The 18,107-nt window shown below is 42.9% G+C and overlaps 1 protein-coding gene across 7 annotated transcripts in view; it reads left to right on the forward strand.

The window, feature by feature from the left end:
• The window catches only part of BRD3 (bromodomain containing 3), a 119,403-nt gene that overhangs the window by 77,724 nt on the left and 23,572 nt on the right, over positions 1–18,107 (forward strand). For all 7 annotated transcript variants that reach the window (XM_077479137.1, XM_077479131.1, XM_077479136.1 and 4 more), the window contains exons 10-11: positions 7,981–8,264; positions 16,634–16,932. In XM_077479137.1, coding sequence (XP_077335263.1) covers positions 7,981–8,264; positions 16,634–16,932 — 583 coding nt within the window. The remainder of the gene's footprint in view (positions 1–7,980; positions 8,265–16,633; positions 16,933–18,107) is intronic.

Consider the following 18,107-nt stretch of genomic DNA (forward strand, 5'->3'; position numbering starts at 1 on the left):
ATGTCCATTGAGCAATGAAACCTCCACCTTTGCCTTGGGGTGTTTACCATGGTCCACATCCCATATTCCACAATCTTTGAAGGCCTCTGGATCAAGATCTGTGCCCAGGCTTTCATGCAGTGTGACCTCTCACCTATACATACAATTTTATACCCGGTCGTTGGCAACCCAGTGTTTCACCTCTCTTGATGGCCCATTCTATAGATTTCTACCCAAACCAAGCCACTGGTCTTAAATAGGGAATGTGATTAATCCAGAAGGTCCTTATTTTCTAAACCATTGAAAGGTATTGCAACTTAATCACTTTTTACTTTTCCTCCCACTACCCTCTTCTTTCTCCTGACCTTTGACTGCCTTTTAAAAAGCTCTATTTCTTATCGTACATCACGGGACACAGAGCCATAGTAGTTACTATGTGGGTTATAGGCCACCTTCAGGTGATGGACACTTGCACGCCCTAAATTAAAATGTGCACTCCCTATATAACCCCTCCCACTGGTGGGAGTACCTCAGTTTTTTTCACCAGTCTCTAAGGTGTTGGTCACGAGTGAAGATGTGCTGAGCTCCACTGGAGCAATCCTTGCTGGGGCTAGCTATGCAGACTGGATCCATTCCAAGTGTCTTTTAGGCCGAATTGAATGGTGCCCAGGCCTTGTATCCAAAGAAACTAGGTTTTGCCTGTAAATGCTTCTCTTAGAGAGCTGGATTTCGGAATCCAGTACTTTTTGGTAGTAAGTCCATAAAGTTTACTGCATGTTCAGGATTGTGGGTTTCTCCGAGGAACCCCAGCTTCTGAAGGTTGAATGTAACCCACCGTGAAGGGGGGGGGTCTTAGCGCAGCGTTGTTGGAAACCCTGCGGTGGGAAGGGTAAGTGGAGTTTTCTAAGAAATTTAATAAACAAAAAAATTTTCTTATGAATGTCTCCTTTAAATCAGTAAATGTTGTCATGCCTATGTCACCACTGGGGGCTGTATTGAGCATGTTTGTCCAGGAAACAGCAAGTTTCTCATATGCGATGCAGTAAGACCTCCGGTAAAACCCCATACACACGATCAGATTTTCTGATTTTTGTCTTCAGATTTACCAAAACCATGTAGTACAAGGGCCTGCCTGATTGCATACAAATTGAAACTCCTAAGGTTTGACTTCCATATTATATGTTTTTTGTAAATCTGAAGGAAAAAATCGGCAGAAAATCTGAGTGTGTTTGGGGCTTTAGTCTGGGGGGGCTCCATTTCCCCATCGGACACCCACCCCCCTTTGCCCCCCTTTGTGCCAAAGGTTTAAAAAAACGGCACGTCGCTCGCTCCGCCATTCCTCCTTCCTCGCAGTGGATCCTCCTATAGGATCAGGGGCTCACGCTGGAAAAAGGTATTTTTAAGGGGGAAAAAAGGGCCGGAGCGGGGCTTAGCGCGGCGTTGGCATCCTCAAACGTCCAGCGTGGGAAGGTCTGTTTTTGTTGTTGTTTTGTTTTTTTGTTTTTTAAGCACCATTGTGGTATTTATGCTGCAGGAGGGACAAAGGAGCAATGAGGTCTTGACACAGGCATTCCTTTGACACATTTTACTACTGCATCAAGCTGAGCATTAATAGCAGTGACAGAGCTGAACTATTTCTCAAGCAGTGGATGCATTACTTCTGGTAGTACCTCTGCTTTGTGCATCGGGCTATGGCAGAAGCGGGTTAAAAACACCTCAATAAAGGGCTCTAAAAAGGCATATTTAATCACACGGAAGCCTAGATCCATCCCAGTAAGATGGCATCCTCCCCTGAGGGTGATATGGCTGGTCACGTGAGCCGTAAGGAGGGGCAAGTGTTACAGCTGCTTTTAAACACTGCAGCCCCTGTATATGTTACTAAGGAGGTTTTTTCTTCAACTATTTTAAGCCTGAAGTAAGTTTTATGCTTTAATCGCATCCCAAAGTGGGACTATTCGTAACAGGTCCCCGTCCATTGCTCGGGGCTCTCATACTGAGGAACAAGGAGCGAGAGATGACAAATTTCTCTCTAGGACCAGGAAGAGGCTGATGTCTCCTCTTCTGAAGAACCTGATGCGAAGTATCAAGCTCGCAGGAAAGGTTGTCTACAGTTACTCACTGAATTGGTCCGCTCTACATCTTGTAGTAACGCAGTCAGTTGATGAGCCCACTTCTGCTTTGGGTTCACTAAAGCCCCCCCAATCTGTTCATGCTTTTTCTATCCATTCATGGTTAAGAAAGCTTATATATTTTGAGTGAGAGCACCCAGATAAAGTTTTTTTTTCCTCTGAAAGAGTTCTCAATATTCTATGAGGAAGGGTTTATGGGGAAGTCCAGCAATTAACGCTGCTATATCCTCTGTAAACAAAAACCTGACTTGTCCATTAGACAATGCCCATATGCAGGTTCAGTCATTCAAACCTGCGCTGGCGTTCAGAGTATCTCAGTCCTTAAAGGACCAGTTAATAGAGGTACTCAAAGTTATTCCTGATCAGCAGGCCCAGGGTTTGGCCAGAATATCAGAAGTGTTCTGTTTTACAGTTGACGCTATGAAAGATTCTGTTCTCCAGCCCTCACGGTTCATGCTAAGGCTGGTACATGTGCATAGAATCCTATGGTTGAAAGATGGTCAGCCAAAGCGCCATGGAAAAAGCTCTTGGCTAGTTTCCCTTTTTATGGTGAATGGTTATTTGTAGACCATCTGGATAAGTATATTGAAAGAATTTCTGATGGGAAAAGTTCCCTTTTTTTCCAGTTAAGAAGTTTAAGTATTTTTCTTTTTAAATGTGCTTCTTTTCCAGTGCCAGGGTCATCTGCCTCCAGGCAGTCATGACTGCCTCCACCATCAAGATTCAAGAGGTAGACCTCAGGCTCAGTCCCAAGGTCAAATGAGGACCTGGGGGAGGTAACCCACAAAATAAAATACTAAAGCTTTATGGAAGGGTGCCCCCACTCGCTCACATGGGGGGGGGGGGGAGGCTTCCATAGTTTTCAAGGGTCTGGGAGGAACAATGTCGGAGTTTGTCTCCTCGTTTTCTCAGATAAAAACGTTCCCAGAGATCCAGTGAAAAGAAGTCTCTCTCTTTCTAGCTTTGGATCATCTATTGTCTCAGAATGATATCTGTGGTCCCCTTGGTAGAGCAAGGATTAGGGTTTTATTCAAACCTTTGCTACGGTTCCAAAACTGTACGGGGATGTCAGACACATTTTAGATCTCAAAGCTGTTAACTGATTTTGAATATCTGTTCTTTTCGCATGGAGTCAATCCGATCAGTAGTCTCTGTCCTACAAGGGGCAGAACTTCTGGCGTCAATCAACATCAAGGATGCTTTTTTCCATGTGCGGTTCCAAACTTTGGTCACCGCAGTTAGCTACCTGGGATACTAGGTTGCATTCTCAACCTAGAGGAATCCTCCTAAAACCCATCAAGGAGATTGCAGTACTTGGGGGTGATCATTGATACAGCTCAGAAGAGGATGTTTTTTTCCCCAGGAAAGAATCTGTTCCATAAGGGAACTGAATAACTTAAGTCAAAGAAGAATCCTTCTATTCGGCTTGCATGAATTTGTTCGAAAAGATGGTGGCTTCTTTCGAGGCCATTCCTTATGCGTGGTTTCATTTGACTGCTGCAAAACTGTATCCTGACAACTGGGAACAAGAAGGGAACCAATGCATTTATCCCCCAATGTCCGTCAGACCCCCAATTGGTGGTTGATATCCAAGAATCTTCAAAAAGAGAAATCCTTTCTACCAGTTACATGGGAGGTGGTAACAGACGTCGGCCTTCTGGGCTGAGAAGCAGTCCTGGAAGAAGCTTCTGTCCTAAGGAAATGGTCCAAATAAGCCATGACCTTGTCCATCAATATTCTAGAGATTCGAGCAGTACGCCTGGTCCTCGAGGCCTGAACACTGAAACTACGGAATTGGCCTATCAGGATCCAATCCGACAGTGCCACAGCTGTGGCTTTCATCATTCACCAAGGGGGCACGTGAAGTCGTGCGGCCCAGAAAGAGGTGAATCGTATTCTATCTTGGGCAGAACACAACATTCCTTGCCTATTAGCAATTTTCATTCCGGGAATAGTGCATTGGCAGGTGGACTACTTGAGTCGCCAACAATTGTTCCCGGGAGAATGGTCCCTTCACCCCGTCATGTTTCTGTTGATATACTGGAAGATGGGGAGTTCAGGATGTGGAACTTTGTGTCAAGGACAAGGGATCTGATGGCATACGAAACAGGTGCCTTGATTTTTTCAGTGGGATCAGCTTTTTACTGATCTATGCGTTCCCTCCTGTTCTGCTGCTTCCACGCTTTCTTCTTCGCAGGATCAAGCAAGAAGGAAACGAGGTGATTCGTGTGGCCCAGGTAATCTTGGTTTGCTCAGATCATAAAGATGGCGGTGGGGAACCCTCGGGGCCATCCACTTTGGCCAGACCTCTCGCAAAGTCCAGTATTCCATCCTACCTTACAAACGCTAAATTTAGCGTTTGGCTATTGAGACCCACATTCTGAAAGATCGTAGGCGGTTAGCCTCAGTAGTTCTACTTTGGTTAAATGCTAGGAAGCCAGCCTCCAGACTCAAGTATCTGGAAGGCATATGTCTGGTGTAAATCCAGGGGTTGACACCCTAGGAAATATGTCATAGGTAGGATCCTTGAATTCCTACAGATAGGATTAGAAATGAAGCTGGCCTTGAGCACTATTGATGGCCAGATATTGGCCTTATCGGTCTTTCTTTTCATCAACCACTTGCTTCCCTCTCTCTGATTCGTAACTTTATTCACGGGGTAACGCAGATTAATCCTCCAGTTTGGTCACCCCTAAACCCTTGGGACTTAATTTTAGTAATGTTGGCTTATAGAAGCAGCTTTTTTTTGGGGGCTAGTACAAGATATTCCCTTGGTCCTCTTGACGGGGGGAAAAATTATTTTCTTGGTTGCCATATCTTCTGCAAGAAGAGTATCAGAGTTGGCTGCTCTGTCTGGTAAGGAGCCGTATTTGTTGCTCATAAGGATGAGGCTGTATTGTGGCCTCATCCTGAATTCTTACCGAAGGTAGTATCGCGTTTTTATTTAGGATATTGTTCTGCCTTCATTTTTTTCCCCCAGAGCTTTGTTTCTGTGGAAGAAAAGTCACTACATTTTCTTGATGTGGTGAGAGCGGTCGAGGTCTATTGAGAGTGACCGCTCAGATACATAAACAAATGTTTTGTGTTGCCAGATGGTCCTAAAAGAGGACAGGCAGCATCAAAATCTACTATTTCTAAATGGATTCGTCAAGTGATTGTTCAAACGTATGGTTTAAAGAAAAAAAATTCCTCCTTTTTCTTATTAAAGTACACTCCACCAGGGCTGTTAGTGCTTCTTGGGCAGTGCATCACCAAGCCTCCATGGCTCAGATCTGCAAGGCTGCAACTTGGTCTTCAGTCCATACATTTACCAGATTCTATCAAGTAGATGTAAAAGGCATGAGGACATCGCCTTTTGTGCGTAGTGTACTGCAGGTTGCATTATGAGTCCTCTAGTCTCCTGTGTCCTACTTTGTTGTGTCTCCCTCCTTTCAGTTGGCATTGCTATGGGACATCCAACATAGTAACTACTATGGCTCTGTGTCTCGTGATGTATAAGAAAATAGGATTTTTATAACCGCTTACCTGTACCTTCCTTTTCTTTGAAGTACATAACGGGACACAGAGGCCCCCCTTCCCTTCTTGGAATACACGTGTATTGCTTTACTACAAAACTGAGGTACTCCCACCAGTGGGAGGGGTTATATAGGAAGTGTGCTTTTTAATTTAGGGCGTGCCAGTGTCCTGTCACCTGAAGGTGGCCTATAACCCATATAGTAACTACTGTGTCCTGTGATGTTTTTTTGTTGTTGTTCCTTCTATACCAATTCCTTCCTCAACCAAATAAAGGACACACTATCCCCCTGCAACAGTGCTATAAATTCGCCCTGTGAGGAGGGAGAGATCAGAGAGAGTCACAGCTCTCATTCACAACACTGGATCGAGATCAGGCTCAGGTAAGTATAAGAGGGTGGGGTTGATCCTCTTACAGTTTTTTTTTTTTTTTTTTACCTTAACACATAAAAACCTTTAGAACCACTTGAACGTGCTTCAATGTACCATCAGATGTGGTACATCTTTCTGTGTACAAAATAGCCAATTAAAGGAGCACACACTGGATGCTGACACTGTTGCTGCTTATGAGGTAGCAGTTTTGCACTGGTCAGTCTGCAATAGCCTCTGTAATGTAAAAAGTCATTTGAGTGTTTTGTTTTTTTACTGAAAATCTAGGTTTGACAAACGGTCAAATATTGTGGGACATAAATTCCAACTACCATCTCTTCTATATATCTATATATATATCTATATATATATATATATATATATATATATATATATATATATATATATATATATATATATATATATATATATATATATAATATTATTTTCATAAATATTTAAAAGTGTATATTGGCCCTTAAAAAAAAAGTCTCTCGTTTTTGTTCCCTTTTGGTCTGCTAAATATGCCATTGAAAGTTTGTTTTGTTATCTGTTCGGTAAGTGCAACAACATTCCCTATTGATTTTGCCAGAAAAGCTGGTAACTTCTTTGCTCTCTGCCTGTGCACAAGAAGGCGTTATGGAGATGAGCAGGGGAGAATAGCAAATAGGTAAAATTAAAGGCAAAACTTTTTTTTTTTTTTTTTTTGTTTTGCATGGAGTGGCACAGGATTAGAACACCTGTCAGGTTTTTATAGCTGTCTGTCTCCCTGTTAGGGAGATTCACCCTCTCAATATTTCCTGTTTACCATTATCGTTGAAAATTAAAAGAAAATCCCAAATTTTGTCCTCGGAAAAGTAATGGAGGGGATATCTTACAATGGTAACACTAGTTCTGGTGACCTGGTCCCCATGGAATTCCCTCAATTTGCAAGCATTTCCTGTGACTATGGGAGAGGAAGTACATAAAAATCTCTGAAATGGGACACAGATGTGAAAAAAAAAAAAATCTGACGGGTTATTCTCAGTTACTCCCTCCAAAATGAACAAAAAAAACATTTTGGCTATAGTTTTACTTTAAGTTAGCATGGCTGATAACATATGCTTTATGACTTACGTTGTATCAAAGAGAAACGTAGGAGCACATTATATTTTTTGCACATCAACATTTAGCTTTTTTGTACTTGCAGCATGTAAATAATTTTTATTTAATTTTGCCTTGACAAATGTTTGAATGTGTTTTGGGGTTTTGCACAATCTTCAAATGAAAAAAAACATATTTTGGCGTATATGTTTAAAATTGGTCAGGAAGTGAAAAGGTTACATATCCTTCCTGTCGGAAGGATATTGAATGTTACAATTCTGGTTTATTGTACATGTGCACTTGTAAATTACTGTGTTTTTTTGTTTTGTTTTTTCTCCCTTTGCACATTTTCATGATCTCCCTTGGTCTTTAGTTTTAAAGTGGATTCTTTTTTTTTTTTTTTTTTTTTTTTTTTGGGGGAGGTGTTTATTTTAAACATGTTATACTTGCCTGCTCTGTGCATTGGTTTTGTGCAATGCAGCCTTATCCTCCTCCTTGTTCGGTCCCTCAGCGGTGTTCCTGTCTCCTCTACTTTGGCGACTGCCCCCCATTTGAAGCTGTGGGCACTCCTGCAGGCTTGTTCTCATGCCGTGCTGCCTGTGTCCATAGACACAAACAGCGCGGCTCGTCCCTCCCTGCCCCACCACAGGATTTGATTGACAGCATCAGGAGCCAATGGCTCCCCCTTCTGCCGCCGCCTCCTGTGAGGAGAGAGTTGCAGCTCTCAGACACAGTGCTGGATCATGATGGGGCTCACGTAAGTATAAGGGGGGGCTGATTACAGAAGTTTTTTTTTTTTTTTTTTTGCCTTAATGCAAAACAACCCTTGAGCCTTTAGAGCCACTTTAATTTTATAATTCGTGAGCTTTAAATCATGCTATGCAGTAATGATTATCTTCTTTCCCAGTTGAAGGCTGTACATGAGCAACTGGCTGCATTGTCACAGGCACCGGTCAACAAACCAAAGAAAAAGAAAGAAAAGAAAGAGAAGGAGAAAGAGAAGAAGAAAAAGGATAAAGACAAAGAAAAGGAAAAAGAGAAGGAGAAGCACAAGGTGAAGACTGAGGAGGAGAAGAAAATTAAACCTGCCCAGCCGGTCAAGCCTGTTCCACCTAAGAAAGCGCCCACAAAGAAAGCGAACAGTACGACGACCACCACTGCATCTACTACAGTGGTCCCTGCTCCCAATAGGTAAGAACAAGAGCACTTAAGCAAAATGCTTTGCTGCCTTCAACTTGTATCAGCCCAGGAATTTACTTTTTGCAGCAGTATGTTGGGTATTATAAATCATAGCTTTTCCAATTTTATTAAGACCTCTTTTATGTGTGTGTGTGTTGTCCTGCATCCCCTAACAATGATCCCATGGATGCAAACTGACCACAAAGGACTGCAGGAGAACTGCTAGGATCACCAGGTATTTAGCAGTAGAAGAATTAAAAACGGTATGAGAATACATTAAGAATTATATTAAGAATAAGCCAACATGTATAAAGGACCTTTTTTATTTTTGGGGTAGCATACACTCAAAACATCTTGGACAGTAAGGCAAAAAAAAAAAAAAAAAACGCTTGTAAAAATACTGTTTAAGGAACAACTTTTCTTTGTGATCCACAAACACAATCTGATCCCTGGATCAACGTATTTAAATGTTTTGGTTTTCGCATAAATATTAAAGAGGGATTCCACCAAAAAAAAAAAAAATATTAAAAGCCAGCAGCTATAAATACTACAGCTGCTGACTTTTAATAAATGGACACTCACCTGTCCCAGGTTCCAGCGATGCCGGCAGCCGAGGCCGATCGATCGCTCGGCTCTCGGCTGCTGTAGTCACCATTCTAGGTGAGGGGGGAATCAGGAAGTGAAGCGAATCGATTTCACTTCCCTACTGCGCATGCGCGAGCCGCGCAATAGGAAATCTCCGCGCTGTCACTGGGAACCGTGTGTGTCCCAGCAGACAGCGCGGCAGGGCAGGAAATTGCGTAGACTCCCACGGGAGTCTATGCCCGGAAGTGGGTGAAAATACCTGTCTTTGACAGGTATCTCCACCCCCCTCCCCCCTGAAAGGTGTCAATTGTGACACCGGAGGGGGGGAGGGATCCGATCAGCGGAGGTTCCACTTTAGGGTGGAATCCCGCTTTAATAGCCAAATTTATTTTGTGTATCTAGGCCATTGAAGCAATCTTTTTTTTATTTTTTTTTATTAGCCTAGGACAGCTCCTATGGAAGACAATTGCACCTTTTCAAGAGTGCTTGCTGTATAAGGTAGTTGTTAAACTACTTTTCCTGTATGTGCAAAGTGTCTGGAGATGAGAAGTAAGAAGCACAAAATGTTTGAGGTGATGAGTCTGCAGCAGTTCCTCCAATCAGCCCAGCTGTCATTTAAAGCTGAATTCCAGGAAAGGAAAAATCTTACCTTACAGTGGGGTTGTCTCTGTACTGCAAGGTTTAAGTGCTGGTCGATTGCAGCTAAGGGGACCAGGAAAAGTGGTTTTACTTCTCTTCTCCTCTACTCTTGCAGGCTCATTCCTGTTGCAAGACTGTTCCCCACAGCCTCTTCTCCTTTATATTCCAGCGGTCAAATGCCCCTGACGTCATAAAGACCATGACAGGGACAGTCCACTACTGACGCATGGGGAAGTCGTGGATCCTAGTCAGTAAAGCTACTTCCTCCTAGACCTAAAAAAAGCCTTTCCCCATTGCAAGGAAAGAGTTTTACTTTTCCAGGCGTTGGATTTGAAATGTTTAAGCATACCCTGCATTAAGGTAAAAAGAAATGCTCATTTCATAATCTACCTCATCTCCCCACCCCTAAACACTTACCTGCACATGCTTGTTGAGAGGGCACCCACATAAAGGAAGAGCAAAGGACACCTGCGGGGGACAGAGGTAAGGTACTGCTCTGTGCATTATTGTTGCACAGAGCAGGTAAGTATGACCTTTTCTTTTTTCAAATAAAAAAAAAGTAAAAATGAAAAAGAAAATCTTGCCTTTTAGTATCACTTTACAGCAATCTCCCCTAACCCTGGGCTCATTACCCACTGCTCCCACAGCTATATTATGCTACTCTTTTCTGAATACTTCAGGCTTATGTGACACACAAGCTCGTCTTCCTCTAATATTCCTTGAGTGCTTAAGTTTTTTCTTGTATCTTTTAAAAAAGTAATGCGGAAACTTAAAAGCCATCAGAGATGGGGTTTGATTTTGGTTAGGTGAATACTGGTCTGCTCTTGATTACCATTATTATGCCAGTTTATTCAACTGTGCAGAGGCAGAACCACAATTATACAATACATAAATGCATAATACATTATAAAAAAAAAAAACATAAGCATCAATTATATAGTTAGACATTTTTTTTTAAATAGTTATAATAGCAGTAACTGACTTTTATGTCTGTATGAAATGGGCTTTTCTATCTGGGAATCTTTTTGTTTTCCGTCCTCCCAAACAGGTTTACCCCTTATAAATATCACTCTTCCTACATTTTCCAGCTCAGCAGGGTAAAATGCCTGGAAAATATATTCTTGTCTCCTTCCTAGCTGCCCAACCCAAAATTGCTCAGTGATTGCTTTCCTGGACTTCTACATCTGTTCCAATTTGTAATATGGGTAGCCAATTCCAAGTACAATGACATTTACCATGTAGCAACTGAGAGCAACCAGGAATCACTTTTTTTTTCCCTTAATCTTAGTGCAGGAAATGGACACTCGTTATCATGTAGCCTTTACATATCCTCCTGTACTCTTTGCACATCTATTTTGCCTTTTTATATTAGTTCAAGGGGTTGCAAAGGTACAATTTTTTTTCCCTAAATAGCTTCCTTTACCTTAGTGCAGTCCTCCTTCACTTGCCTCATCCTTTGATTTTGCTTGTAAATGTCCTTATTTCATCTTAGAAATCCTCACTTCCTGTTCTTCTGTCTGTAACTCCACACTGTCATGCGAGGCTTTCTCCCTGGTGTGGAGTGTCGTGCTCGCCCCCTCCCTTGGACTACAGGAGAGCGTCAGGACGCTCTCTACGTTGCAGATAGAGAAAAAAGCTGTGGGTTAGTGGGCGTGTCTACCACGCCGCAGCGACTCCTCCCTTGGCTTAGTTTCATTTACTAAGCTTCACTGCCCTGCCTGGACTTTGCCCCCTTGCTGTCCACGAGAACTTTGCTCATTCTCGTTAGGCGATATAAAAGGCACTGCGCATGCGCAATGCCGCTAAGCCTAATGGGAACTGTAGGCCGTGACGTGGCTGTAATGCACGCGCAACGAAAACCCGCAAATACAGGCTAGAAATGAGAGAGGAAGGCAGGAGGATGATATACAAGCAATATTTTCTCAGGTATTTAACTAATTTTAATAAGTGATAACATTATTCTTTATCAGTACCTAACAGACATCAATTACAAGTTATAAAAAGTTTACCTTTACAACCCCTTTAATTGAGCTGAAAGTAGATAAGTGTGATCTGTATATGATACTGTAGCACCTGCTGCTGAAGGTAATTGGAATGGCTCATCTTTACATTACACCACTACTATACAGCACATATGAACAATCCTAAACCTGCCCTTGGTTCACCCTACTGCTGCCGCAGCATGATGCCTTTTCAGTGCCTTAGTGTAGTGCTACTCATCTTCCAGGGCAGCCCATGAGATATAGGCACCTCCTCCAACATGAACGGGAAACGCATCACCAAATACACATTAAAAGGAATTCCCTCTGCTGAACTGGTCAGTTTATTGTGTTTTCTCAGGATGGAGGCGATGCATCATCTGGAATCTGGGAGAGGGAAGCTTCTGTCTCTCTGGCTTTCCTTTCCTTCCACCCACACCTTTACCTATCTGGCTCCCCTGGGAGCAGCTGGTGGGATTCTATGCAAGATTTCCCTCCAAGACCGCTCCTCTGTATGGGAAGGAGGTAGCGTGGTTCCCTTCCTCCTTCTGTGCCTGGTGAAGGCCATATCTGGAAGTGGCATACCCCCTTGACAGGGACCATCACAGGATGCATGGGCTCCAGGTCAAGGTGACTGGGTGTGTGCACTGTCTGCACTATAGTGCACTTTTTAGAGGGGACTCGCGCAGTAGCTGCGCTTGGGTTTGTGGCCTGTCTGTGTTTCAGTTTGACCGTAAGTTGCCAGGTGCCAAAGGCTCTGGTTCCAAGCCTCGTTTTCGGTGGTTTGAAGCCTCATTTTCCATGAAGGGCTAGGGCTGGCTGGAGCCTTTTTAATAGTGTTTCCTTAAAGCACGGGCTGTTGTGCAGTTCAGATTCTTCAATGCAGACTACAGCTCAGGCGGATGCAAGCACCCTTGGCACCAGCAGGACACAGGTAAGCTGGAGGTTGCTGTACCTAATTACTCACTTGTGTTTGCTCCTAGGTTTTTGCCTAGCCTGTAATCTGTCACCTGGGGCCCCTGGGTGTTGGGCATAATGTGACAGGACACTATTGGGTGCTCCCTATCTACTGCAGTGCAGGTGGCGTCTGAAGCAGCTCAGCATGAGTGGGTGCTACCCCTCTGTCCCCAGGTTGATCCGAACATGAGGTAGACGCCCACTCCCCAGCTGGAAGAGCTTCTGCTAGGTAGTTGGGGGGGGGGTCCTGATTAATTTCCTCTCTGCATTTCATTTAGGATATGGCTCCTGAGAGAGAGGGGGGGGGGGGAGAGAAATAGGCCATTGATTGTAGCAGCCTTCTCTAGAGTGAAAAAAGGAGGTGGCTTCCACCTTACACTCGTTGGTTCTTAAGAGACCCCTGCCCAACCTGACCAATGACAAAATTCCCTACTCCTGTGCTGTTGGCTGTAGGGGTTCCTCGGAAGGTGGATCTTGTGGGTGATTTACTAGCCCCCCTACTCTTTCTCAGCTGGATTCGTGTAGTACAGTCATCACCAAATGGCAGACCGCAATCCGGTTTCCGGACCCAGCAACCGTCATATCCGGACTGCAGCCTCGCCAAATTGCCTGTGTCCTCTCCCTGCTGCCAGCTCGCTTGCCTGCCACTGTCCCTATGTTTACAGCATGGAAGGCGTGGCAGGTCTGTCCTTTCCATAACTTCACTGCACTACCCCCCCCTTCCACCCATCTCCTTGAGCCTTCTATTCCAACTAGTGTAGAACTCGAGAGGCTGGGTTCACTATGTGCGGCCACGGGGTAAAGCAGGGGGTCTGGTGCGTCCCTGTTCAGCGTTTCAGGTCCGAATTTTTGTCTGAATTCAGACCTGAAAGGGAGCCAAAGAGGCACAGGACCCTTCTGTTGTGCGCTCTGCAGCTGCTCCGGAGCTGTGTGAGAGCCAGTCAATCTCCTGTCAATTGAATGCGGGTGAAGCCAGATTAAACCTGCCCGCTGTTGATGAAGAGCTTATTACCTGGTATACTAAGCCCTCGCTCATTCTGGATTTGCCTATATACGCCTCTGGTTATGTGGGGCTTATCTTTGCTATACTGCTTCTCTGTGATAGAGGTCTGTCTCAGAGTAAATTTACAGCCTTCGCACAAGTCTGTCTTTTGGGGCTGAGTTTTTATGTTGTACTTTGCATGTTGGGTCTGATGTGTAGTAACCATTTTGGGCTGCTGATTTTGCATGTGGACTCCTACGCATACACTCTTGCCAGGACCTTAAATTCAGGTGCAGGGTTTATTTATACATTCTACAAATGTAGTTAACCTCTGCTTACTGCCACCTGTAACTTCTAGAGGTACTCCAAAGGGTGGATGTTTCTCTGGATAATCTGCAATAGCTAAGGCCTCTCATGATTTTTTTTTTTTTTTTTCTTGGCCTCCAAATTGGATGATCAAATTCCTTGTCCACTTTTGCATGAGGCCTCCAGATTCATGGCTCTTACACCTAAGATTATTACAGCTGGGTGGTTGTATTTACAGTCTACACCACTTCTTTTGTAGTGAATGTTTTCCCTTACTTTCAGAGAGTCCCTATTATACTGTTATGCATTATACTGTTATGTAGGGACCTTATGTATTCTTTATAAATAACAAAAATAAATAATTTTACCGCACAGTCCTCTTGATGGACTTTAGGTGTGGCAATGCAGGAGAAGAGCCTTCTGTGAGTGTGGCAGCAGAAGGGGTCCCCTACGTGGCATTTATGTGTCAGCAGAAGATATTTAACTCTTTAGATTAGCTTAGGGTTTGCCTTTACACATATTGTAGTGGGGTTATCCTTCACCACAATATTAACCTCTCTCAAGACATGTATAGGTTCTGATATTAGGTTTAATACAGTTATGTAATGTCCACCCCATTCCACGGTATTGACCTCTTTCATGACTTTGTCTTGTACAGCTTGGTAACATTTGTTTTGCAGAGTTGTTGTGCAGCCGATTTTAGTGTTTTAACACTAGGACCTTCAGGACGGGTGTGGTTCCTGTGTTTGTTTGTTTTTGTTGTTATCCACCGTAGACCACAGTTTTAGACCTCTACATTACTTTTTTGTAGTGAATGTGTTATCTATTTAGAACATATAGAGCATGTCCTGGGCTTGCTCCTCAGCACTAGTGCAGTGGTATAATCGTTAACACTACATCTTTTTACATGTGCTTTACTTATGTGCGCTGGTGTTATCTATCTTGTACAACAGCGTTTCCCTCTTAATAGCTTCCTTTGTACATGGGTAGAAATGTGGTTTCTCCAGTGTTTTAGGGCATTTTATGGAATGTTTTGTCTTTGCATTGCTTCACTTTATGTGGAGTGTTACAAGCCGAAGTCCATTTTGCATGTCATGCATTGTTATGCATCTTGCGTGCTGTCTATCCTGTATCTGTGTACCTCTTGCATGGCTTCATGTGAAAATGGCAAGATAGTTTATATTGCTGCATTTATGTAGTGTCTGTCCTTGCGCTGCAACAGTTGTTTGATACGGTGGTATAACTATATTTTACACATGTTGCAGGTCGTCTACTTACATGGTAACCCTTTTGCATGCCTTGGATATGTTGCAATTCTGTATTTTTGTGTCATTGCATACTTCATTTCAGGTTTTTGTCTTCCTGCTAGTTGAATATGCTTCTACTATTGGTTTATGGTTGTCAGTTACCTTGATGATATGCACCACTATTGCCACACACACACAAAAAGGGTGCATTTGGAGGCTGGTTCTAGTGGATTTTTGGCATCCCGTAACATTCCTCAAGTATTGTTATCTTGGAATTTTAGGCCAACACCCTACTGCTTTGTCTTTTCAGGTGGTAATAGGTGCACGGTAGTTTGGGGTATCAGCATTGTCGCCATGTAGGGTCTGTTAGGGCTAATCTTTTTCCACTTTGCTTTTAAGTCTTCACCTATAGTGTGCTTCAATTGCCCTGTTTCTTTGGCTACACAGGATTTAGGTGCATTCAGCTTTTCTTAGTTGACCAGGGCCTCACTAGAGCTGGTACTTTTTATTATGGATATTGATTTTTTTTTTTTTGCAGTCGGTCCTGTGTAATTTTGATCTCTTAGCTCCCTGATATGGCTTTGTTTTTCCTGCAGCTAGGGGTCCCCTACATTTTGTTTTTTCTTTCTATTTAGAATGTAAGATAACTGGGTCCACCATATCTGATATTTATGGTAATCCCGAAGGAGGTTGAGGTCTTGGGGCTTTTATTGACCCTTCTTAATCTAGTAAGTTTTTGCTAATCATCTTATGGGCTGTCATGGAAGGACAACTTGGGAAAGCTGGAGTTAGACTTGCCGGTAACTCTATTTCCAGGAGTCTTCCAGGACAGCTGGATTCCTGCTCTTGATTTGTCTTTCTGTTTTGTATATGTTTTGTCCTTCGGTTCTTGTTTAAAACTGACCAGTTCTGCAGAGGGATTTCTTTCAAAGTGTATTTGGTGATGATCTTGTTAGAGTAGTTGCCTATTTCATGGGCTGTCCTGGAAATAGTTGCCGGTAAGTTTTTTTTTTTTTTGACACCTTGTCATGCTTCATGTGTTTTTGTGGGAAAAGACTGAATTGTATAAACCTAACTCTGACAAAAGCACATACATGCACTTTACACATGGTTTTGATGTGTTTTTATTGTAATATATGGTGCCAAAACTGCACTGCATTGCACCAAAGTAGCACCCTTTAAAAAAAAAAAAGAAAAAAAAAAAAAGTGATGCATCTGTGCTGCATTGATTGTAAATAGGCACCAAAGAGAATAATGTGATTTGCATTGTTGTGTAGGGCAGCAGCAGCTGCATGAAAAACACATTAGTGTGAACGGGGGCTAAACCTGTTATACTGTGCTTTCTAGACAGGGATGAGAAACTTGGACTTGTCTAAATTAAAATTAGCATCTTGAGGTCAACTGAACAAATTTCAGTGCTCAGGCATATTCAGATTATATGGAGTAAGCTGCCTGGAAGGTGTAATATTTTACCACCATGAAGAATCTTTACCAGGGGTAGTTCAGGCCATAGACTATGCGACCAGCAGAGCTGTGATGACTGATTCAGAAAGTTTAAAAGTTTTGTCAAAAGTTTTGCTTTATAGTGTTTGCTCAATCATTCATGAGACTTTCCATCTTTATACACAGGATAAACTTTTATGTGTTATTTTTTTTTAATTTGTGCTTCCAAATGTCTCTCCCCAGCAAGCAACCGAAGAAAGGTGGAAAGCAGCCTCCGTCCGCCAACTACGACTCAGACGAGGAGGAAGAGGGTCTACCCATGACCTACGACGAAAAGAGACAACTCAGTTTAGACATCAACCGGCTCCCGGGTGAAAAGTTGGGCCGAGTCGTCCATATTATACAGTCCCGGGAACCATCCCTAAGAGACTCCAATCCTGACGAGATAGAAATCGATTTTGAGACTCTGAAACCCACCACACTGAGAGAGCTCGAGAGATACGTCAAATCTTGTTTACAAAAAAAACAGCGCAAACCTTTCTGTGAGTAATCTCTGCATACAAGGCACAGACATGGGAAGTGTTTAGTCTTGTATGTACAGAACTTTATAATATCTTTCAGTACCAGGCTTCTAAATGGTAACACAGTAGCAACATGTCTTTTGTCTGGAATCTAAAAGAACATCTGGAACTTAGACTATCGACTTATACCATACTTCATCGTTGCTCTAGAATCCAAAATAGATTTTAAAAAAAGCAGGATTACCTTTACTTTTATTGGAATTAAAAGTTGGCTCCAGGCAAAAATAAATAAACATTTAGCTTAATTTGTATTTCTTAAACGTTTTTAAATTGCTACGATTGAGGGACACAGTAATTCAAAGACTGTTGGGTTATTCTGCCGTCTTTCGGAGGATTTGGACACTGGCAAACAAAAAAAATGCCAGCTGGAATAAGCCCTTCTCCCAGCTTGAAAGATGAATGGAAAGTCTTCCATTTTTGCTAGCTACTGTTTCCTTTTGAGTAGAAAAAAAAAGTTAACTTTTTCTCTACAAGCTGGTAGCTAGTCACAACTGTAGCTTTTGGAGGGCATACATGGAACATGTGGCTTGACTGGAATTTGACCTTCAGACACTTTGCATTGTGGCGCTTTGCAGACCTGTGTATACTGTATTCATTGGTAACAGAGTGCATCCTAGGACCATAACTGTGGCATAGACTCTCAAAAATAAATTTTATGAATAGGTTGTGCAGGTCAAGCACTTTGAGCTACCTTGGTAAAAGGACCATTTGCCACCTGCCATACTCTGAGCTTTCCTTGGCTCCTTGTGAGTAGGTTGTGCGGGGCAAGCTCCTTGGGCTATCATGTTAAAAATACCATTTGGCACCAAAATTATTCAGTTTTCTGTTTTTATGGAAAAGGTTAACGCTGAGTGACTGAACAGAACTGGTGTCACCTGTTAGGTGGAGTGTCCGGGTCTTTGCCCCCCCCCCCGGTCTGTCAGGCTTGAGTAAGCACCTTCCCACTGTTGATCCTGATCATTATGTGGACTATCCTTTATTCATCTTTGCTGCCCACCTTACAGGGACCTTCTCACCGTTGGCCATTGAAACCTCTACTGCTACCAGCAGCTGGTTCGTAAGTATGCTTTGTACCATGAGCTATGCAGTCCCTGTTTTTGCAGTGTGATGGGTCCAATCCTAGAAACAAGAGGAGC

This window comes from Lithobates pipiens, unplaced genomic scaffold, assembly GCF_037356315.1.
Source record: "Lithobates pipiens isolate NorthernLeopardFrog02 unplaced genomic scaffold, aLitPip1_a1.2 Scaffold_14, whole genome shotgun sequence".
NCBI lineage: Eukaryota > Metazoa > Chordata > Amphibia > Anura > Ranidae > Lithobates > Lithobates pipiens.